The sequence below is a fragment of the Prinia subflava genome, chromosome Z, assembly GCF_021018805.1.
Source record: "Prinia subflava isolate CZ2003 ecotype Zambia chromosome Z, Cam_Psub_1.2, whole genome shotgun sequence".
NCBI classification, from domain to species: domain Eukaryota; kingdom Metazoa; phylum Chordata; class Aves; order Passeriformes; family Cisticolidae; genus Prinia; species Prinia subflava.
This window is the reverse complement of record NC_086283.1, coordinates 1,818,308-1,843,758: the sequence shown is the minus strand read 5'-3', so window position 1 is coordinate 1,843,758 and position 25,451 is coordinate 1,818,308. Positions and strand designations below refer to the sequence as shown.

The 25,451-nt window shown below is 36.1% G+C and overlaps 1 protein-coding gene across 1 annotated transcript in view; it reads right to left on the bottom strand.

Annotated features, from left to right (window-relative positions):
* The window catches only part of PDGFC (platelet derived growth factor C), a 121,751-nt gene that overhangs the window by 28,683 nt on the left and 67,617 nt on the right, over positions 1 to 25,451 (bottom strand). Inside the window, exons 2-3 of the mRNA XM_063422931.1 lie at positions 23,625 to 23,820; positions 5,232 to 5,412 (exon numbers count right to left, since the gene is read on the bottom strand). Of these exons, the coding sequence (XP_063279001.1) occupies positions 5,232 to 5,412; positions 23,625 to 23,820 (377 nt within the window). The remainder of the gene's footprint in view (positions 1 to 5,231; positions 5,413 to 23,624; positions 23,821 to 25,451) is intronic.

The window sequence follows — 25,451 nt, the reverse complement described above, 5'->3', positions numbered from 1 at the left end:
TTTTTATCTCTTGCTTCAGTGATAGGGAATGTGATATTCAATAAAGTTCCCAAATCAATGAACTTAAATCTTAGTCAAATATATGATAAATTTGTAAAAAAGTTTAATCCAAGGAAACTAAATTACTTTTTTCCACAATGAAACAATTTGTGATTCTTTTCAGCCTGAGCCACTGCAAGTCTAACATCACAGAAAAATAATGTGAACATTATTAACAAACATATAAACAAACAGTATAAACAAAAGAAATGGTTTATACTACGTGTACAACATGAAAAAATGCATTCAGATTTTGGCCAAAGGGAAAGGAACTTTGTCCTTCAAAGTAAAAAACTTGCTATAGGATAAACATACTAATTTCTTTTAAGAACTTTTAAATGACAACACTAAAATGGTTCAAAATGTCACTCTTCCTTTTAGAGTTTTAGAAAATCCTTGCCGACACCTCAGGTTGTGGAGGTTAAGGATACACTTCTATGGACTTCCCTGCAGGTCTATAATCTTGCTAGATTCCTGCCTAACCTTGTCTCTCTGCAAGTCTGCTTGTCACACACAAATCTCTAAAGTTTTTATGATGTCTGTGGGATAGAAGAAGATATGGTTACAAGAAAAAGAGACATTATGATTTACTTAGAAAGTATACTTCAGAGTTTCTTCTGCCTCAAAGATTTTTTCCTCCACCATTCATTTTAGTTCCATGGAAAAAAGCCACTCTCCGTTTGTACTTTTTGCATTTTTTTTGGTTAACTGAAGCATTTCACTCTATGCATTTTGGGGTAATATTTAATGTCTCATCAAAGAAATTATCTCATCTTAGATATTCAGCAAAAATTTAATGCAAAATGGAATCTCCAAGGACAGAATTAGTTCCAAAACATCTTTGATTCACAATGAATTTTTTCCACACAAAAGAAAATTAATACATGGAATTTGCACACTGGAGCATCTTTAGTTCAATTATCTAGACTAAGGTTTCACTGTACCTAATCAGTGGAAAACCTGAACACAGAGGTTTTGTTTCAGAGTATTTGCCACCACATGAAGGGTTTTCACAGCTCTTTTTCACTTCATGTAGCATTGCAAATTGCTACATAACACTCATCTAACTCTCCTAATTCTTCTTGTACCACCTTGGCTTAAAAAAACCCAGAAATGATTTTATTTCTAAAACCTTCTGACCACTTCTGAAGAGAGGTAGAAAAACCCTTGTTTAGCAGATCAATAATGTCAAATATGATGCTTCTGGATGAATTTCCAGTTATTGCAGAGATAAGCATCTCTTGGGCTTCAGCACAAACACGTGAGAAACACACCTGATTGCTGTGAAATCTGTAGACTTGTGAGAGGAAGCTAAAGCAAGGTTCAAGCTTTTGTCTCTGTTCTAATTTGATGCACTTTTTCCATTAGCATTTTATCCTTCTGCTTCAATCAACAAGCTCAGTTAAAAAGGTTCCAAAAAAAAGAGTAACACGCTCAATCTTTAAAGAGCAAATCTTAGCCAATTTGGATGAAATAAAGGAAGTATTATCAGTTAGTTCTAAAAATATCTATTAAACCTTTATTACTGATAAAAGCACGAGCAATACAAAGAAAATCTCTGCATCAAAAGGGGAAGAAAGAAAAGCAAACCAAAGCAGACCACTCTCTCGGATTGACACCCACATAGCCAAGTGGGTACTGCACCAAAATCCCAAACCACCTGCTAAGTCACTTTTAAACCAGGTCAGACTTTAGACAGCTTCTTGGAGTTTCATCTTTGCTTGCATAAAAGAGGGTTAAATCTGTTATTTTCAAAGATCTTTGGCATGATCTTTGATGACAAATGACATGCTACCATATGCCAAAAAAAGAAGGGGAATACAGTCACCCCCAGCTTCAACTTTAACTGGAGCTGCTTTGTTCTGAGTGCCCTGAATAATTAATAACTACTTTGGCAATCAGTCATGCATTCCTTTATGGCACCTCAGGCATCAAGTATCCCATTCACCCGCTCCCCAACTAACAATGGACTTTATTGCATCAAGCTTTCTCTGCCAAACTTGTAACTGACATAGTTTAAACTAAACAAGTCGCTAGGAAGACTGAGGTCCAAAGGTATATTATAGGAGTTTATAAGGTTTTCCTTAATTTCTTGTGGCTACTACGTAGGGCAAATGAGAAGAAGGGGAAAAGAAATGAAATATGGACTGTTTTTGCAATAAAGTTCTAGGAGGCTTTAGGTGGCACAGTGCTGCCAAAATCATGTCTTTTAATAAATGCATAGCTGGTCAAAATTGAGAACCACCACTAGGCAGCCCTTACTGAATAAAGCAGCTCACCAGTAAGCACAGAGTAAGGGACAGGGCAGAGCATGAAAGAGTGACTGAGAATAACAGCTGTGCTGAAAGGAGCATAATCATTTTGGAATAACACAAACTATGTTTGCTTAATAGCAATAAGCTTTTTCAACACTTTCATCCACTCCACAGTACTACAGACAAAATTAACTTGTAACTAAAAAATAGGGGAAAGAAAGTAGTAGTAAGACCAGAATTATTTAAAGTTCCAGATACAGTCACAGTACTCAACTTAAAATGGAAGAAATTTAAATTATTAAACTCTAATTAGTTAGAATCTGAAGACAAGCATCATTTTTTCTCGGGGAACATTCTACTTGTATACAGTATGTGCACTGCTTTTATGCAGTGCGTGTCTTCCAATCCCATATCAAACCTTTCTAGAGAATGATATTGCATCCACTGACACTGGAATGGCTGAGTCCTTTCTTTAGAGTAACTAAGTCCTAGAAATAAAGTAATCAGATCAATAGCCATTCTCCCACTACTCAATCATGTGAAAAGTTGGTTTGAAATATAATATACAAAGAAAAAAATCCCTAAAAAATATTATATATATATACATATATATGCACACGATAAATTACAGCAGATCTAAACAAAGCCATTTCTCTTGCTCTTTAAAAGACCTGAAAATGTGTCCGGTGCCCCTCTCTGTGTGTGGCCTTCAAATACAGAAACAAGCTTGCACTGTTTTATTTCAGTTTTGCTTCATTTCTCCCCAAACAATCTCTCCCTGCTAGTCTACCAGGCATCTCCCCCTCCCCATTACTTTTCAAAAAAAAGAGGAAAAATAATTAACTGTTTAGGACCAATTCATTGAACCGAATCTCTTAGTGAATCAGTTATGATTTTGCAAGAATTATTTAAAGTTTAAGCTCATTCCTATAGCTGACATTTTCTGGGGGGGAATGTGGGAGGGCGGCTGTAAATTTTATTTTCTCTTGAAAAGCTAGATAAGGTAACTTCATAGAAGTAAAGCAAACTACTTTTTTTGGCATTGGTTTTCAATTGCTTTGGGTACAAGAAGCAGGTTTAATCCTGGAACTAAACAATATCTATTTAATTTACAATCTGCTGTCTGAAATGTGCAATTGTACTCTGCATGACTATTAGGACATATTTTTTGTCGAAAAAGATCACAGCTCGTTTAGAGGGAGATTTAAAAATTAACTGATAACCAGTTACTATACTGCACATGTTGGGGCTCATTCCAAATTTTTATGACAGCAAGTGGGCTGCTCTTTTTCCTATCATGTGTTAGGTGTAACTATTTTGAACATTAAACCTTTGTTTTGTGAATGCTGATAATTTAAATTTTCCAACAGTTTTCCCCATGAAATATTAAGAAATAAACTCACTCCATTTGTACACATGGAGCATGACAGAGAAATAATTATACATATACTCCTATTTTCAGGTGCCTTTGTTTAATCAGTTCCACAGAAATGGGATCATACATAAGTTAGAGAGTTACACAGCAGGTAGAGTGTAGTACTAGAGGTGTGACATTGGAATTTGGCACCAGCACCACAAACACACGTGTTCATTGATTTTCTTTTACCATTTTCTAAAAGTAAACATACTTATTACATACTGCCCTCGGGTGTACCAAAGCTTAAACCTGGTCTTATTTCACGTTTGGAGACCAACATTTTATTTAATTTTAAAGTTTACCATTATCGGGTCATAGTATCCTACTCAAAAAAGTTATTATTATTCATAAAAGAGTCAAAGATGCAGATCAAACCTTTAGTCCCTTTGGAAGCAGTTCTTCCTTAGGCATAAGCAGGTAAAAATATTTGTAGGAAAGCAACACACATAAATATATATGTACACAAACATCCCACCTCCACTACACTTGACGCCACCATCAGCATGACAAATATATTCTTCTCAATAACTGAAATTTTGCCAATGGGGAGAAGGAAAAATAGCAGAAAAACAGAGCCAGCCTAGTGCATTCTGAGTGAAGCACATGTCAGTAGGGTTACAACATGGATTCTTTTGATCAATGTTTTATTGAGCTTGGAGATACTTTCCACCAACCAAATACCACAGACCACGAGACTACTTAGGATATTCAAAGTGAATTATGAGGAATTTAACAAAAAATACTCCTTACTCTCTTTAAATATGGAATATCTATTTTAAAACAGGTCAACTCCTGTTTTTCTCCATTTTAATGTTTCAGGACATTATTTCATCCTTAAAATTCTGTAAACAATTTTTTTCTATCACAGATCTTTCATTTCATGAAAATAGTAACAGAAGACGGTGAAATTAGTCACATTTTAGACAATGACTAGTTTAATATTTGTGACTTGCAAGCTTTAAGCAACACTTAAGAGAAGCCTAAAGTACAGTTTGCAAGGAAAATGCAGTGAAAAATGAATATTATAGATTGTATGCTTTGACTCTATAATAAAACGATCTAGAATCATAAGAAATCTTGCTTGGGAACTACGTATAATCATCTGGTTGAGTATGTCTAATAGTAGCTGACTAATAAAACCACTAATCTCTTCAGGGTTTTTTTTGTAACTTCCCAATCCTCTTTCAACATCACACTGTTGATTCATAAACTGATCGTTTTCTCAAAGCTGGATTTTTTGTTTTTTCCACACTACCATATCAGGAATGCAAACATTTTACTGAATTTTCCACACAAACAACTGAGCCCACAGCTTCCTAGTCCAAAGCCATCCAAAAAGAACCACAGGAACACTCAGTTAAAAAACAGAAACAAAATGTACAATTCAGGAAGACAGATCGCTCACTATTATTATTAAGAAATAAACAGTAATTAATCTTAACCGATTAAAAGATTCTTTTGAGCTACCACTTCAAAGATTTTGTATCCTGAAATGTTTCAATCTGAAACATGTTACTTACTGGCATAAGAAGTGTATAATGGATGCAGAATCCAGGTTCAGAAGGAAAATATTCATCAGACACAAATCTTATTCTGATCTGGTTTCCTTTGGAGATTTGTCTGCTTGGCACAGTACTGGAACCACACCAACGCCCTAAAACAGTGCCATCACTAGGCTCTTCAACTTCTACAAAGTCATACCTGAACAGAAAAGAAAATAAAACGTTTATTTACTGATAAAAATTCTATAAACTTCCTAATTTAACCAATAAACTGACTCTACAATTTTTTTATTTTTTTAAATGCTAAAAGTATGCAGCCAAAACCAGCTATTTTATACTTAGCTCCCAAGTTGCTACTGACTTACATACATAATAAAATCATGCAGTGAGGTTAAAAAAATAAAAGCAGAGTTAGCTTTTTCAAGAGACCCAAGTGTATGGTTTTGCTTTTAGTAGAGAGAACAATTACATGTGTGACAGGACAGAATAAAATCAGAGAAAAAAAAAAGACCCTAATTGCCTAAGTGGCACAGTAACTCATACTGCAATGTCACCAGCAGTACACTGCATGCCACCAGTGAAAGTTTGGGGGCTTTATGGTAATGAAAACTTGCTTTCCTGGAATACCAGAGGTGAATAACTTCCTACAGTTAAAGTTAAGGCTTAGAGAAACTTTGAAGGAATTTATGCATATCCCAACAAGACATTTGTTGAGCAAAGACTTAGACTTCACTGCATGTCAGAAAGAACCTGGTAATGTGGAAATATTGACACGAGACATATGGGTAGGGAACTTTGAGAGAATGAAACATACTAAGCTTGATTTAGTTTCACTGCTTCTAACATGTCAACTGGGAATCCCTGGGGATTGGTGAACAACTTCAACCAGATCCATGGAAGGTAACTAAGACATGCCAGTCAATCATCAGTAAGTTTCAGTATGCCATACAAAGGTCCTCGTTTTCAGTGGAAATGTTTAAGCGGTTCCCGAGTCATAAAAACATGGAAAGCCACTGCTCTAGAAGGTACATCTGGTTTCAGTGCTTTAACCTGCTTCGTGTCAGCTCCCCAGCTGCCCACTGACAGAATAAACACTAAGCATTTCAGCTGCATTTTCCCTGCTTCAGCTTCTGAATCCCCCAGAGCGCCAGTGGCAGCACAGCCCGGTGGTTTGGGAAAGTGAGTGTGTGCTGGTTAAACCAGGGCAAGAACTTGGCTGTTTTCAACTGCAGCTTTCCCAGCCAAGGTTTGGGGTTTTTTTTAAACCACAATTTGTATCCTAAGCATGAGCATAACAAACCTCGAAGAGAGTTTTGAGGTTTCTAATATTTTTATGTTCTCCTGCATGTGCAGTCATATATTAAATACACCTCACATAAATCTAAATTTGTAAATAGCGGAGTCCTTTTCAAGGGTACAAACAGTCCTACCTCTGATGATAGCAAAGGCTCATATTTTAAAAATCATGCACACACACACTCTACCAAATATGCCAAACTATATTTAATGTGAAAATTATTACCTCATAAACATTTTCTACTAAAGCTTTTTCTGGATTTTTTTTTTCAGTAAATCTAATCTTTATAATGATTCCCAGTTCCCTAGTTAGACAGCAGGCAATAAATTCTTGTGTTGCATGTTTGTGCAAGACTGACTTGCACATTTATTATCTCCAGTTAAAGGACCACTATTTTTTCCACTTAATTAAAAATGAATGCAATCAATATGCTCATTAACAGTGTTCAAAATCCATTACTGCCATGTAGCACAGTTTTAAATCTTTGTTGAACTTATGATACTAATTACTTTATCATTATCTTTTTTCCCCCAAACACGAACTAATTCCTTTAACAGATCCACCAGTGTTTTTACTTTATGATCAGGTATACAACTTATTACAAAGGCAATGTGTACATTAATTGCACTAAGGCCTCAGGGCTCAACACATTTATCAAATTCATTTGGAGAGCTGAGTTTTTTTTCTCTTCAAGATCAGCTTATGAAATTTCTAAAGATAACCATTTTATTTTTCAGTTAAGAATATGAAATAATTACCTACCTTTCTGATTTTTAAAGAGTCAAATTAGCTCATATTTAGATTTATTGACCTAGATTTAAGATGTTCAGGGGAGTCAGGGGGCTTAGTGACTCTACCTAACTTGTAGTACTTTTATTGCACCCTTTGGTCTTCTGGTGCACCTGAAGTAAAAGAGAAACTCAAATTCCACAGTTTAAATCCTAGACCTTTCAAATAAAAGCTGATTAATTCCATTAGGAGAAAGGTAAACTTGAGGGAAACAAATATTCTGAAAAACCAAATAAAATTCAGCTTGGATAATGACATTTTTAGCCAATAACTTTATTCCTGTCAGTTATCTAGGCTAAATGTGCTACAAGAGCCTGTCAAAAAGCCTTCTGTGTGACTAAAATTCCTCTCATCTCACATCTGGATTGATGTCTGAACTTTCTTTAAAATAATGAAACAAAATTGTTCAGTTGCTTCAGCATTTACATTATTATTATTGTGGTACATAATTTTACAGCTGTTCTCACAGGGCTAAGGAGCAGCAGGGACAATAGCTCAGCCAGAGAAAATTATTTCCTGGTCAAGCAAAGCTTGTACTTGAAACACAAGAGAACTAGGACAAATAACCAAGAATTGAGTTGCCATTTACAACGGCAATGGAATAAAAAAAAAAGTTAAAATTATGCATGTTGAACTTACCAGCAGAGAATCCTTCTCTTCTTTGCAGTGTGCAAAGGAGCAAACACAAGCCTCTTTGAAAATTACTAAAAAAAATGCTCTGGTGCTGTATCTGTAATATTTTTTAAATATTACTGAGTAAAATGTATGCCAAAAAGGCAGTCCAATCTCCTTTCCTGGGACTAAAGATGCTCTGGGCTTTAGGCATGATGCCCAACAAGGCCTTCTGTTATACCTGCTGCAGATCTACCCCCCTCCCCCAGGGCCTGGGTGCCTGTGAACATGGATTGAATTAACAACCCGAACAAAGAATTTACTGGAAAAAAGCAAGGAAGCAACATAAGCAGCTCAAAGCTTGAACAGTGTTCCAACCAGGAAATGTATTTTCCAAGGGTATATGTTTTCCTCTCCTCTCTATATGTTTTTCTGTGGTTTATACTGTAATTTCCTAAACATATTCTGACACGTTGTTTATCTTGGCTTGAGGTTTTGTGACCTTTCAATGGCTTCCCTCTGCCTCCAGAATTCCAAAAAATACATCAGAAAATGTAAGAAGCTAAAATCCATCAGGTAAAACCCTTTTTCACATCAGTGGTGTTGGATCTTTTCATCTGTATATGGATGCATGCTGGACAAAAATCTAGAAAGCCCATTAAAACAGTTTGTGACAGGTGAAATTTATTCTTCCTTCCCCTTTTGATAAAAACATGCTTCTTTTTTTTAGTTAAGAAATAAGAAGTGGTTAAGAATCCCTATTGAATTTTTACAGCATTTTGTGGGGCAATGCAATATTTCTACTCCAACTTGTTTTAAAGCATATAGAATTCTGAGGTTTTCCTGATCTTGGCATAGCACATCCACCTGCAGACCCAAAACATCCAAGGTCCTCTGGCAGTTCGCCAGACAAACTGTTGTAAAATAGCACTGAAATGGTTTGGACAGCTTCCATTTTGGAAATACTGGAAATTACTAAAAACTGTCATCATGAAAATATAACTTTGATATTTTACTAATCAGAATTTTAGCACCATCATTTCAAAGGAAACCTTACTGCCCTCTTGCACCTCTATTTGAAATCCTTTTAATTTCTGCTATTAAAATATTACATTTTCTATGGAACAAAAATCTTGGTTTCCACCATTTGACATAACTGTGCTTTTGTATAGACAAAAGTGTGAGGTACTGGTGATACCTTACACCGTCTTTACTTCTTAGATTTCTTTCAAATCACATCTGTAAGTAATAATATTGCTCTTTAAAAATAAACATATTTGCCTATAGAGAAAACTAAGGCCAAACATTTAGCATGATGACATTTTTTTCAAAGCTTGGCAGATTTGCGTTTATCTGAGTGGAAAAGGGAACACTAGGGCACAACAGGGGCACTCAAACCCAGGGTATCTAACAGCAGCTCTGTTATTCCCTGCAGGCCAATATACAGCAAAGATGTATGATAGAACAAGAGGAAAGCAGAGTTCATTATAAATGACAGAGGGAAAATGGGAGGACCCCAAAAAGGAAGAAAAGGACAGAGTGGCATGGTGGATTAGAGAGGAAAAAAAGTCTTTCCAGCAAGCAACAAGCCCACAGACATAGCAATACAGTTGTTAAAAGAACAGCATACTCCATCATTCATTCAAAAGGTGGAGGACTTTCTTTTTTACTACCAATACTGCCCCTTTCACAGAGACAAAACTAAGTTTTCCTCAAAGACAAAGGTACAGACACAAATGACACATCATGTGAGATGGAAATCAAAATTACATAAAATGGAAGTCATCAGTAATAAGGAAACTGCAGGCACTTGTGCACTACTTTTCAGTTTATGTAAGATAAAATTTTAACTCAGGTATTATTTTTTACTTTACAATGTGACCAGGTCAGGCAGCACAATCACCTATTGCCCAATTTGCAAGCTTCAGAAGAGCTATTTAGTTAATTCCATTGTCTTTCAAATGCATTAATTTGCACTATACTTTTCTGCACTTGTTGCTAGACAGAAATGTCCATATGAAAGTCAGACTGGCCCATTCAGTCCAGTACCCCATTCAGCACAGTAGATACAAGATTCCTGGAACTGAAAACCACTAGCAGGGCACATGAGTAAAAGTTACCTATGAATAATGTCACTTGCCAGATAGGCAGCAGAAAGGAACTCAGGAAGCAGATTTCCTGGAGGTACCTTGACTGAAATGGTGGGTCTGTGACAGCATCAGGAAATACTCCATACAAAGTAAAAGTTCAGTAAAGATTATTCTGCTCAGCTCAAATATTATCATCAGCAATATTTGACTGGGGCTGCTTGGAGTGACTGTAAAGTCAGGATACGGGAAGAAAACATTTTTTGAAACCAAGCCAATATAAAATGTTAATTATTTAAAATATTCCCTCTGGATTTTGTCTTTCCAATATGAATTTCCAAACAAAGTTGCCCAGAGTCATTTGACTGCAGTTCCTGAGTCTCACAACATGGCTAATTTACCCCTAAGACTCACCCTCTTTAGGAGGATTTGGCAGTGTCATGTCCTGCAAGAGGAAACTCCTTTGGATATCATTACAGATCATCCAACAACTGAGAAAAGACTTACGTTCTATGATTTCTGTCATGAAATCATCATGCTTGATGTTTTAACATATAAACAGAAAAAAGATGGAACACCAATGATTTGATGTGAAATAAATTTCCATAGTAGTTTCTGTATTTGCTGATCTTATACACATTGTGTCATAACAGTCACTGGAAAGAAACAACAAAGCCAGATATAATCCAAATAAATAACTGATGAGGTCAGGTTTTGTACTCAGAAAGTTATGCTTAATTATATACAAATATCACTTCTAGCAGTAGATATCACTTCCAGCCAACAAATGAGCATAAAACCCCCAAGTACCCTGCTGTGTATACATTTTCCATGAAATAAAGATACTCAAGGTATAAACAGAGAACATTTCTAACTGCCATTCCCCAAATACGGATTGCAGTTTCTGCACCAACCCACTTTGAATACATCTATTTTAGAATGTGCAGTACTGTGCATTAAGAACTACCTTATGGAAACACAGATTCATTCACAAATGTTACATGGTTGCCATGGTTCTCCCTGTTTAATCTTTTCTCACACTGATTAATAACAGCCTGAGGCTTCTAACACAACCACACAGCTCTCTCTGTATTTCTACCTTGTTATTTAGGATACATGGGAAAAAAAGTTTAATCCTTAGATTTCAATTTTCTCCCCTTTTATTCACTGTAAGCCACTTTGATCATAAATATACACTTACTACACTACAAGTGGAAAGGAAAAACGAGACAGAGTTCAAACTCCCAAATTCTAATCTTCAAACATGCAAACCCTTTTCATGAAAAGGATGCACTGGTTGTTTGATTTGGAGAAATTAACTGCTGCATTACCACACTCCAGTCTACCAGAAAATATATTTCCATTTTCTGTGGATCAGTATCACGTGAAGGTGAGACATACACATATTGCAAAGCGGCTTTTGTCCCTTGGTGAATACATTTTGGCACTGCATGCAAAATTAAGAAGCCCAAAGAAATGTCTCTCTTCCCCAAAACACGCATTTGTATGAAAAGTTTACTTCAGTGCCAGTTAATAAACTGTGTATTGCTGAAAACATTTCCCTGATGACTAGGAAATTGGCACACAACTTTATCTAGGAAATAAATCCTCATGACTGGTATCTAGGTGCACTGATAAACTTATGTGTCTCAACCATAAGCACATGAATATCCCACAGCCTCTGAAAGTGATATGTGCCTTGTGGGGATGAAGGGACAAGAATGAGAAATGGCAAACTAGATACATTGGTAAATGTACTTCAGGGTCTGAAACAAAACCAGTTCTATGTTCAGACAGCAAGCTTTCAACTATTTAAGCATGTATTAAACTACTGATATGGATTAAGCACATAAAAAAGTAATTTCAGGAATATAGAACCACAGAATTCAGCCTCTGCTACAAACTAATTTATACCCTTACAATTTCAATTGATACAGCATTTCAAGCACTTGAATAAGCATCTTACAAGAAGAGACAGTATAATCTTGCAGATCAGAATTGGAGGTAAGAAGACTGTTTCCCAAACTCTTCTCTTTAGAACCTCAATTGTCAAATATCTTAGAAGCTACCTACACTTATCCTCATTGTATTACAGAATGACACTATTCCCAATGCCAGTCAGAATAAGAAATATGTTTAGTTTTTTTAAAATACAGATTAAATTTGGTCCAAAAATGGCATGTTATGAGTAGAACAGGCATATAAACCAAAAAAGTGCATGACATTTCATACCATTCTATACTATTACAATATATAAAAGAAGAACTGAGGAAAAAGGGAGAATTTGGAATAAATGTACACATATAGATAGGCCTGCAAATGATGCCCCAGCCTATTGGGGGCACCTATTGGGGTACTTTGGCCTTTATCTTTAAATACCTAGAATAAAGTTCTGTGTAGATGAAGGTTCCAAAGATTTCCAGCACTCAGAGTTAATATGCTACATTTACCTTTTTCCTATCTGACTACACATTCTGCTGTAGTTATGTAAACTACACTAAATAAAAAAAAAATCCACAAAATTAGAAGTTACTTGGAAAGGTACTTTTTCAAGGACTAAAAAATGGAAACCTTTTCCTTTACTGTTTCACCTCTGATTCTCTACTGTGTGCTATTCCCTGCATATGTGGACCACAGATCTCTTTAGTATTCTGAATAAATTATGAGTTAAAATAATAACATACGTAACAAAAAATGGTAACAGAGCCACATACTCTTACTGTTTTGTGCAGTAGTGCTCCTATTATTTGTTCTTGTCTTCTGCCATACAAGGTATTACCTGTATTATTATTATTATTATTATTATTATTATTATTATTATTATTATTATTACTATTACTGTCTTACAATAAAACATTGTGTGGAAATAACCACCAAAGTTCAGGGTCCTGCTGCACTGGACATTACACTCCGCAATGGACTTGTGCCTTCATAAAGATGAAGCTGCTGTCTCTCCTCACAAAGCGAATCAGCTTAATAAGTGTCCTGCACTGTACAGTACTACACATTCCAGATTCTGGAGAACTAAATGCCTTACCAGGTTTTTCCCAGGACTCCTCTGTAAAGTCTGGTATATTTTATCTTGCGAATTACAACGATCATAATAAATCACATGTTCCTACTGTACAGATCAACATTTTGTAGAAAATCAAAAACTCTAATGAACCTTAGAGTTCACATTTACAGCCAAGGCTGTAAAGCACTATTTCTAATCCACTATAAAATTTCTTCCTCTACTCACACTGCTCACAGTGGACAGTGTATCTGTTCCAGATTCTGTGACTCCACAAACACATTTTTTACCATTGTTTTTCAAGCAGCATTAGAAATATTTATTCTAGTGTCCCAAAGAATAATTTCTTCTTTATGCACTCTCCAGGAGTGCATAAATCCTGGAATGCAGCAATGGCTCCAGTCAATGATGTGCAAACTAATGGCTAAGCAATTTCCTAACAATATTCAAAAGTATAGTTTTGGGTGAAAAAAACCCATAAGTAGCATGAAGGGGCATTTTTTAACAATGCAAAGATTCTGCCAGGACAGCGCAGGCTGCCTTCCTTCCCCTCAAGCAGACTCTGATATTATAACACCATTACATGCCTGAATAAGTTTCTCATGTTCCTTTCCTGCCCTCTTGCCTACTTCAGGGGAGGCTGGGGCTCTATCTACATTTATTTAAATGAAAACACCTTTATTTTCTTTAGCTCAGCAATACAATAACATGTGGCCTCTTGGCAGCTCCACTTGCACACAGGATTTACCAATCCAGAATATACCAATTGTCACAAAGTCTGATATTCAGGCTAGTAATTGCTACTCAAAGAGAAGATGAAAAAATCCTGTAACAGCAGTCTGAACGAGCCAGAAAAAAATGTATTCCCAACTCTAGCAAGAGACTGCTTTTCACCTAAGGAGTGAAAGAAGTTTTCTTCTCATCTCAGTTTTACTAGTTATAAATTGATGGTCATAAAATTATGCAAATCTATCTTTAGTCCAGCCACAGTTTATGAATCAAAAGCTAGTCTGAAGAGATTTGTCTTAATAATTGGTGCAACAGCACCGGTCTCCCTCTTCACATGCTACTTTCAGAAAATGAGATGGTCTAACAATTTTACCCTATGATGCTCCCACATGGCCACCTAATATTTTTTATAACAATGCATCTTTCTTTCTGCAGTTTCTGATGCATGTGCGTCTTCTCAGATGTCCTGATGATCAGACTGATGTAAATTGCATTACATTTTACTTCTGCTTTATCCTAATGGAGTAGCATTTAGTGCAAGACCAGATTGCTACTAACCTGTCTGACTGAAAATATTTGCTGGTAATGCTGGCTACAATTGCATGTGAGAAACATACTTTGTTAAAATGTTGATGATACACTTAAGAAAGCAAGGAGGAGTTTAGTGAGAGAGAGAGAAGAAAGAAGAAGACAAGTCGAGAAAGGTGAAAAGGAAAAGCTGCACAACAGGTGAAGAAACACACTGTCCCTCCAGGAAGAGGAGAGTTGGAATGTCTGCTATTCCTGTTTAATCCTGCTTGTATACCTGATGGTGAGTGTAACATCGTAACTGTACTTAGACTTTCAGTAATCAGAAAACATCAGGAAGGGAGTGTATGCTATACTTAAACTGGCATATTTAGCCACTACACAGGGTAACCTTAGATTACGTTGCTCGGCCTGACTCTGCAACTTGCATTCATCTTGACATCAGGAGCGAAACTGAGCCACATCAGAAACTAGAGGTGGCTACAGGGTCTGACTGTGTCCCTGAGATCAGGTGGTGATGGCTCACAGTATGTTTTTCTGCCCCTGAAAGCAGAGATTTACTTCTATACTTTCATGAGTGGCAGGGTGAGAGCAGGAGAACTCCATCAATAACAGTGTTCCCAGATCAACCCAAAAAGAAACAAGACCCAGCAGTTCACATTCAAAGGAAATAACTTCACCATTAGAAACACTGCCAACTACAGTAACACAAAACAATTTTAGAAGCAATAAATTAGGATTAGGACCCTTTACAATTTTATTTTGATAGTGGGGACACAGTTTACTTTATTCAAACAGCTTGCCTGAGATTGAGAGGACCAGGAAGAAATTTTAAGGACCCTAAATTTTTTTTAAAGTCAATAACTATAGTCTCTGATGTGAAAAAGGAGTAAGGGATTATGTCAACTGCCCACTTATCAGCAATCACTCTCCTACACACTCATCTGGGCTGTGAAAATGAGTGTCAAGTTACTTCCAAAGTAGTATCTGTTATAGTGTCCTCTAGCAAGAGTGGACACTAAAAATTAATGCTGTATTTACTGAAATTGAGGGAGAAGTGGGTGGGCAGGAATGCAGTCTCTAGATTTGTGCAGCATACCCTTCTGATCACATCACCTGTGCTCTGCTGTCCTCCTAGTCCACTCAGAGCAGCATCTCCTTCATTTTTCCTTTGTAATATTTCACTCTGATTTGCTTAGAGAATACAATTTTCCAGCTTTATGCCGTTTCTGTACAATAGAAGAGTTAACTCTTCTTGAAGCCTAGGAAATGTGTGCTACAGAGTAGCCTCAGTTAGAATCATACTGAGCTTTGCTTTTCTGATTTGTTTTTATTGTCTTCTATTGACTGCAATATCTGTTTTATCACACTTATAAATATCTTATAATGAGAATGGTATTAAGCAACTTATAATAAGCAATACAAAACCCCAAAGAAAGGACGTACTTCTGGATATAGTACATACCTCTGCCACACTGGGAACAGTGGACAGTAGCTAAACCAAAAGCATGGGACCAGCTGAAAGATGAGTTAATCTCTGAACTACGTGGAATGTTTTTTCTGGAATCATGCAATATCCAAAAGGAAGATCTTTCTAAAAAAAAACCCAAACAAAACAAACCACCAAAACCCAACAAAAACTAAAAAGTATCCCATTATAGTTTTGTTCAATGAGATCAGAATGGAGAAGAAACTGATGCAGATATTTCTTTTTCTGCAAAAATCCACTTATTTTTCCTTTAAAACACTAAGAAAACAGGAAGCATAATTTTGTTGGATTCTTCATTAGAATTTTGCTCATTAAACTGAAATAATATTGTTATATTTCAACTCACATGAGAGAAATAACCATTGTACAATAAAACTACTGTCTTTATATATAAAAGAACAATTTTTAGATAATCAGAGGACTCTGCTCCTAAATCCATATAATTTCTTACAGATTTTGACCCCATCTCCCACTCTCATCCTCCATTTATCCACTTAGCATCCAAATCTCTCTTGTACTGGCACTATTTTTCAGTTGTCTTGCAAATGGATCTAACAAATAAAATTCAAAACCGTAGAAAAAAAGAAACATCAGAAGAAGTTATTCCATCAGCCTGTATTAATACAAGCTGTATATAATTTTCTACATACTATCCCTAAAATGCCACCTTTCTGCCACTGATAAAACATCAATGCAGCTACAATGGACTTCAGATTAAATTAGGTACTTCATACTAATTCTCTGCCATCAGTATTTCAATTAGATCAAGGCACTTGAATGCTGGAACTCATCCCAACCATTTAATTTATATATCCCCCTTTCAGACTTTGAATAAAAATTATTAACAAGCTATTTAGTGCTGGGAAAAAATTAAATATTTTGTATTGAGGAATTAGAGTTCCTATGCTTTTTATAACCCTGTATGGTAATGAATCATTCATTTCCAAATGGATCTGAGTCACATAACAGTTATAATAAATTTTAACTCAATTATGGTTTCATTTTTGCAGAAATTACAGCCAATTATGAGACACTTCAGTATCACTGCCATGTAGAGTCACCTAGACAGAGCCCAGCCCACTCATGCGTCAAATCTCACAGAATTACAGAATAACCTGAGTTGGAAGGGACCCACAAGGATCATTGAGTTTGACTTCTGACCCTGCACAGGACCATCCCCAAGAGTCACACCCTGTGCCTGAGAGCATTGTCCAAATGATTCTTGAACTCTGTCAGGATTGGTGCTGTGACCACTTCTCTGGGCAGCCTGTTCCAGTGCCCAACCACCCTCTGGGATGTCCTGATATCCAACCCAAACCTGCCCTGACACAACCTCAGGCCATTCCCCTGGGAACCACGGTTGGTCACCACAGAGAGATCAGTGCCTGCACCTCTCCTGCTCACGAGGAAGTTGTAACTGCAATGATGTCTCCTCTTCTCCAGGCTGAACACACCAAGTGACCTCAGCTGCTTCTCACACAGCTTCCCCTCCAGAACCTTCACCATCCTTGTGGCCCTACTCACTAACAGCTTCATTTATTTATTATTTTTTTATATTGTGGCACCCGATGCTGCACACAGAGTTCAAGGTGAGGCTGCCTCTTGCAGAGCAGAGCGGGACAATCCCCTCCCTTGCCCAGCTGGCGATGCTGTTCCTGCTGCCCCCCAGGACAGGGTTGGCCCTGCTGGCTGCCAGGACACTGTGACTCACATTCAATTTGCCATGGACCAGGACCCCCAGCTCCCTTTCCATGGTGCTGCTCTTCAGCATCTCATTCCTCAGCCTGTCTGTACACCCAGAGTTGCCTCATCTCAGGTGCAGAATTCAGCAATTGCCCTTGTTGCCCATCATATCATTTGTGACTATCCCATAAGAAAACAGGTGGTTAAGATTGAACATACTGAAATTCTAAGGCAAGAGCTGTGAGAAAAGAATTTTAAGGATTAGTCTTCACTATAACTTTCATCTCTGCTTTCAAGTTTATGTTGGTTTTGGTATTCAACGTTTTGGGGGTTTTCCTAGTTTGAAGCCTTAAAACTCTGAGGGACCCTTTTCTGAATTCTCAAATAAAGGTGGCAGCAGAAACCCCTTCATCTTCAGAAGTATATGGGGAAGCAATAAAACCCCAGCAACTCAGCTACTTAGCAACATGAGTCACCGTGAACACTGTCTGCACCAATTCCATTTTAAACACAGAGTTCACGTAAAGGTCTTTATCCAGCTATTCAAAGCCAACTTGAACTTTGTACTTACTCAGGAGATAACTTTACCCTCTTTAACCACAGTCAATGAGAATAATTTAACATTGATAGCAAAGTCAGCCCACCAGTTGTGTCCAGAGAACAACTTTCTTGTGAAGTAGTCCTTGATTAGAAACTTGTTGCCCTCAAAAGCTCCAAAATTAGTATTTACTTTATGTGAAGTTATATTTCTTTCACAAATCTATGCTTGATATTAGTGTGGTCTTCATACATATACCAACATTGACTCTATAAAGCACCCAAGGTAAAACAAGAAAAAAACAAACTTTTTTCTTCCATAGGGGGCAGGGTGTGGGACAGAATTTCTTCTGAATAGAAGAAAATGATGCTGACATTCTCCTTTCATGCAAGCACTCTCTTGATGTTGCAAGGTGCTTCCATAAAAAGGAGCAAAACAGAAGCAAAATTTCTGTTGACTTTTTTACTGAGGCATCAGAGAGTCACAGTTATGCATTCATATTTTACCTCCACATACTAGACATTCAGATTTGTAACAATAACAAGAAAGAAAGCTCCACATGGTGCAAGTAACTAATTGTGTCTTATATTACACAGAAAGGTCTCTGGAAAATTATGTAACAAAATGGTTAGTCTTTTTATTGTGTGTACTATAAATTATCACTGTCTAGCGCTCATTTAAAACAGATTATCACCCCCCCCCCAAAAAAAAAGGATCAGTAAGAAAATATTTTCCTTCTTCACAGCCACAGATGAAAGACAGTGTGTGTATGTTTCCTCTTTAATACACCTCTTTCAGTGTTGTTAGACTAAGCCAAATCTTCTAATTCTTACCAACAATTTCCTAACAATACATTCATTAGGAACACACATGACTATTGAAGCAGTCTGGATTACAACTTATACCACAGAATCTTGACGTTCCATCAATAGAAGGCAATACCTCAGTAACAACAGACCTGCGGTGAAGGAAAGCCAGCTAAGGAAACATGAAAAGGGGGGCATGAATTTAATACGTGTGGCACTGAATAATAATACAGCATCATCCTAAGAATCCTCAGAGGAAGAATATTGCTTAAAAATTAAGTATTGATTTTGACAGGAAGTGGAAAACCAAGTCACATAGATTTCGCCCTATGTTAGCACTGATGGCTGCCTTCAGCTTAAATAATTTTCTGCAGAAAAACATTCTATAAATTACACATATCTAGCAGACAAGTTTTTAAATTTCTTTCAAAACATAGGTTAATGCTTTACTTATAGATGTAAATGAACAGAATCACATCTGCAGCTGCTAAAAGACTCCCTCTCCCCAAACCAAACAAACAAACTAACTAACTATAGTTGATAATTTAAATTATTAGAGGGCTAAAGAGACTTGGAAATTAGTGTAACCATCCTAATAATATGATGATGTTGGTAAAATGGCATTTATTATTCTACTATCAGTTATTTCCATAGCCTTTTACTCTTGTGTTTTATCCTTATCACCTTATCTACAGTAATTGCACTTTGGATTTGTGACACATTTCTGTGTTTTATTATAGATAATAAAAGTCAGGCTGTAATCATCAGATGATTAGAAAGAACAGCTGCAATACAACACAGATGAACAACTAAAGCCACTCCATGCACAGGGGAGACCAAGTTTGATACACGTTCCTGATGCAAGAAAGATTCTTTCCCTTTCTTATTTCTGCCTTGCATTGTAATGTTCCAATGTACAACCAATTCACATCATCAGACTTCCTTTCAACTGGAACTATAACATCTATGTTCTTGCTGGAAGAAAGCTAAATCTATGTCTTCCTGTCATAGAGTAGTTCATCATAAAGCTGTTATCTCTTCATGTTCTTATTGACAGAGAGCAACAAATTTGAACAACAAGCAACAGTTGAGCAAAAGTTTGGTCAAGAAGGGTTATAGCAGCTGCCTGGCAATAGGAGTTTTCTAGCACAGAAGTCTAATGGCTTCATGATTAAAACAGGATTGAGGGGCTAACATCATGAAAATAATGACCTGTCATATCAGTTACCATATCAACAGCAGAAAAACTGCATTTTTATTTCATCAGAAAGGCCAGGCTCACACAATCCAAATTTGCAATGCCTCTGCTAGAAATTCACTGCCACTTCTACCATGTAAACAGTGCTGCACCAAACACCCAAGAGTTACATACTTCTCCTTTTTCTTGGTTGGTTTGAAGAGGGATTTTTTTGCTTGTAACATTTTTCTTTTGCAAGCCACAACTGAAATCAAACGAAGTGTATGAAACTGAAATTACTGTAATATTGCCGAGATTTATATATCCCTACTGTCAACCAAATAACCTAAATCTCTTCTAGACATATGCATGAATCTAGTTTCCAAATAAAGTGGAGTTTGTGTTCACTCTGGAAAGGACGCAGTGGGATTCTTAACATTTTGTCCATAGGAAGGATGAAGTGCAGATGAAGTAGAACTATTGTAAAAAACACAAACAAAAATGAAAACACTGACTATCTTTAAAGGAATGCAAACATGGTGGGCATGAATTTCAAGTACATTACCACTGTAAGACCAGGATAAAAATCACCTAGTTAAATACAGGCAAAATACCAGAATTTTATTCTAAAACCCCTGTAATTTAAATTTACACAGCAATCATACTTAAGACTGTTGAGGATCAGCAGAACATGCATGTTAATACAATTCCAGATGAGGCTGAGTCAGAAAATTTGTTGTAATGCAAATTTGCTACATTAGTAAATTGAACTTTACAGTAAACTGTAAGTTGAATAGCAAGTAAAAACTGAATTAAAAAAAACCATGAAGGATCACTGTGATTTACATTTTGGAAAATATTTGAAGTAGAGGCAAGACTGGTACCTGCAAAACGTCTGTAAAATGTGATATTTGCTCTAGATGAAAAGATTTCACTGAATATCTTGAAATGTCAGAACTGACTTTGAAGAAATCCAAATGTGGAGATCAGACACAGGAAAAACACTTGCCATAGCTTCAGGATACATCTACGACATTTTTTAGTTACCACTGCTATTATATTCCTGTTATAGAACTATGTTAAACAAAAAACACTTGTACAAGTGGATATGTTTGAGGTTTATTTTTCTCCAAAGTATGAGCAATATTTGAATTACTATGAGATTTAAAAACTGCTAATTATCTTAAGCTGATATACTCCAGAATACTGTCTTGTTGGCCCTATGAGCTGACACGGGCACCACAACCTGTAGAGAAGATGGAGAAAGTTCTGGCATTACCCAGAAGGAGCACCTTAAGAAACAGGTAGAGACTGAAAGCTGTGACAGTGACCACAGCAGGTAGCTCATGAGATTGTCTCATACACTAGAGAATGGAGAAAATAAAATCCTGATACACACCGTACATTACACAGAAAGTCTAATGTTTCCTGGCTGCAATTTTTACTTAGTTTCAGTCATATGTCAGAGCTAAAGGCATAGAATTATAATAGATTAAAATACGTGTGATGTTTCATTCTGTCCTTTGTCATATACACTTGCTTTTGGAGAAATCATTGAGAACACTACATCAATGATACTGATTTGTGTTTCAAGGTGGCAGAAACATAGTATAGTAATAAATACTGTGGGATGTAGTCAATAAAAAAATCCTTAGGTTTTCTACAGGAAGTATTGGAAGAAGTATAAATAATTTTATTAGGAACTGCAAGAGGTATGAAATGCAAGACATAACTCACAAAGAGATATTACCAAGGTAATTGCTACATTACTTGACTTATGTAAAATTATTTTACATATTTAATCTTTCTTTTAGTTACTGCCTCAATTTGTTAGTTATTTGTACTCTCTTTACATCGAACAAGGTGCAATTTCTCTTCTCTACTGAACTTGCTCTCTTCTCTACTTCTCTACTGAACTTGCCACTGAAATTAAAGTTCAGAGAAATCCTAGAAGAATCCTGGTTAAAATCAAAAATACAAATCTTTTTCAGAGAGAAATATGAGTCTCTTCTGAATCTTCCAAGTCAAAAAGCCCAGAATTTTCTCAATAGGACACACTTCAGGAATTGCAATCATACAATTTCCTGGTATCCCTGCACAAGAATGAGCATGATAAGATTATAACTGAGTGAAGATTATGAGTGACTTACTACTGTTTCATAATTTGTCAGTCTTTTTGTATTCAGCACATTGTTTACTTAAAATAAATGTACTCCAATTAAAATACTATTCTAGGTATAATATTATAAAAGATTTTAACGTATCTTACTTCTCTTTTTTGCAAGTGGACGAATGAGTCACCCTACCTGGATTTTCTTTCACTTGCCACTTCACTCTGCCATATGCAAAGAAAAGAAAAAGCAAGCTAAGTTTTTACTGAAAGACTTATTGTGCAAAGGGAGTGCACTTATTCAAGAAAACATATGTTTATAGTTGTTAGTATAGTACTGATATGGCCTTGGTAAATACTTCCTTTAGAATTATGAAAGGAAGATATTTATCTATCTGTTATAAATACCTTCTCCCAAATTAAGGATAAATGTAAAAATAACCTCTAAAAATACAAATCTGTTATCAAAAGTTGATACAAGATGTAAAACCAATGGAATAACAGTTAATTAGAAAAACCTAAAACAAGAATCAAGTCAAATGTATATATGATGTACACAAAAAATCAAACCGGAAAAATAAAACAAACAAAAAAATTACTCTGAAACAAAAATCTTGTGTAAAGTACCCCTCCAGGAATGCATCAAAGAAGAATATGCCACTTAAATGACATACTTTTTCTGCTACCTAATTCACTGAAGAGTCCAGACAATGTACCACTATTCACACATCAGGACACTTTACGATGTGTTGCTGCGATGACAGACAGATACAGGATACAAGAGTTTAGGATCTCTCCTCTTTCATCCTCCCAAAGGAAATGTATATGTCAGTCCTACTGCCTCACAAATTATCTAAAACTTTATCAACCACATGGCTTGTTTCAGAATTATATCTGTGCTGATGCCTGTTATGTCACGACTGTTTCTCTCCCAAAATACAAACCCCTCAGCTGAGAATCATAGAAGGAAACAGAGATTCCACAAGTGTCATGGAAACCTTTGCCAGTGACTGAGCATGCAGACACTTACTGAAGTCAGGGAAAAACCAGTACCATTAAAGAATGTCAATCAGCACAGTTTATGTGCTGTTTTTGACAGATAACTTGAAAATTTAAGGCCATTAAAATATTGTAGAGTAGTGTGGGTATCTTAAACAGCGGTGTCCATGACCTGAATTCTGCTTCAGGTAACTTACTCACCCAAATTTACTCTGTAAAAATTAGAAATTCATAATTCTAACATTCTGTCAAGAATATTTTCCCAGAGGTCAAAACTTGAGAGGGAGATTAAATATATCACATTTTTTGTTGTAATATGTCTATGACCTAGATATTGAATGCAGAAGTAAAGATGGGAGCACCTCAGAGCTTTCAAGCCTGAAAACTTCCTCTAGCAATATAAAAGAAAATCATAAACCAATACTTTAAAATACGCATTTTAAAAATAAATTAACATGCAAATGTTGATTTTTGCAACACCCAAGCAATACTTTTTTCTTCATCTCAAATCACCTCCTTTCAGAATTTCCTAAGTGAAAGGGAAAGTGACTTACTTGCAAATGTCATCTTCTGGATCCTCAAGCCCAAATCTTTCATCAAAAGTAAGTTGTATCCATACGTTTTCATCAAGTGCTACCAATCTCCACACTAGCACAGTGTTGCGTGGGTACGTGTGTGGAAACTTGGGGCTGTGAATACTCCCATTAGTGGTCACAGTAATTATCTTCTCATGGTGAGGGTCCTGCACACCTGCAGGAAGGACAGAAAAGAGAGGCATCAATGCTTATTCCTTCTTCTTTTCCCAAAGTGTTGGTATAGCATTCAAAGATAAAGATGCTTTTGTTTTGTTTGCCTTTCTTCATCTGGCAAGAATTTCTGCTTGAAAAGTCCATACATTAACAATAACACAAGAGTTTTTCTAAAACCTGTATACTGCCAGATTGATATTTCACTTTGTAAACTATATGAATTCTCAGAGGTAGCTATTAATAAATTTTGTAACAAAATAAGGCTGTAGTTTTATACCAGAGATTTTATACTACTTTCTTTTCAGCTATTCATTTTCTTTTCAGTTAGATATTTTACCTTATTTTTCTGACTTTTCTTTATAAGCAGCATTCTGATGAACATTCATTTGAATTTATAAAAGACATACATATCTCAGTCAACTATGAAAATACACACTGCAATTATACCTTAATATAGCCACACATAAAGGTTTGAGAGAATGTAGTGCAGGAGAAGAAGACCATAGACACTGCATTGCTATTTTAAAAGAATCAATCTATACTTAAATATAATTTAAAGTCTAACAAACTTTTGCCTTGTATTCTTCTGGACTTGTGTCTTCTACTTGTGGCATGAAAATGGTAAATTTTCTTTTATGTAGAATGGCTGCTTATATCAAACTAATGTTGTGTGGTCTTGCCAACATCCACACACACTTGCAAAGAACTGACTGCAGTAAGAGAGAACAGCATGCAGTAATAAGAAAAAAAGGCACAAAACCAGAATTCCTAATTTAGATACTTCATTGGGGTTTTGTTAGCTGAGTCACAAACATTTTTTATAATGTACAGTCTGTCAGCTGAGAACTGCATGCTAAACACAGGAGCCAACAATAATAAAAATTACTTTCCCAGAGAGTAGTGCACCAGAGTGCTATTTCCAAAGCATTCAAAGGACCACAATTTCAGATAAACATGTCAAAGTGTGGTATCTGATGACACTATATTTAGTGGCACATTTTGTCTTTAAAAACACAAACAGGATTACAAACCATGATGTATTTCACAACATATTAAAAAGTGTTTTCTTTTGCATCATCAGGGCACTGATAATAACAGCACTGCAAGTAAGGACTGTAAATAGTCCAGGCATATCAAATGAGAAGTCAATAAAATGGGGGAAAGGAATGAAGAGATATCTACTTATCTAGTGAACTGCATCTCTAGTACCTTCAAGTTTTCCCATTTGTAATGGAAAAGTATCTGTTTTCTTTACACACAACAGAGTTACATGAACATATCAAATTCCCCCACACACTACTTGCTCCATTTCAAATATTTGCTTTTGCAGAGTGGAATTTATTCTCCTACAAAAGAATTATTTTGCATGACTACACAGGTAAGTAATTGCTATCACTGGAGAATGAAGCTTGTTATTTCTCTTCAGATAAGCTGCAATATTTCTTTTTACCTGTTCTACAAAATTTTTGCTAGTGTACCTCAAAACTCGAGCCTTTTTCTCCTGAAAAAGGCTGCTTTTCCACTGAGTTCATGGATGGTCTGAAAATAGCTTTTGAGGAGACTGTGTGAAAAGCACAGCTGTCTGTGCATGGCTAAGATGAGACTATAGTTCTTTGTGGAATGACTTTGCAA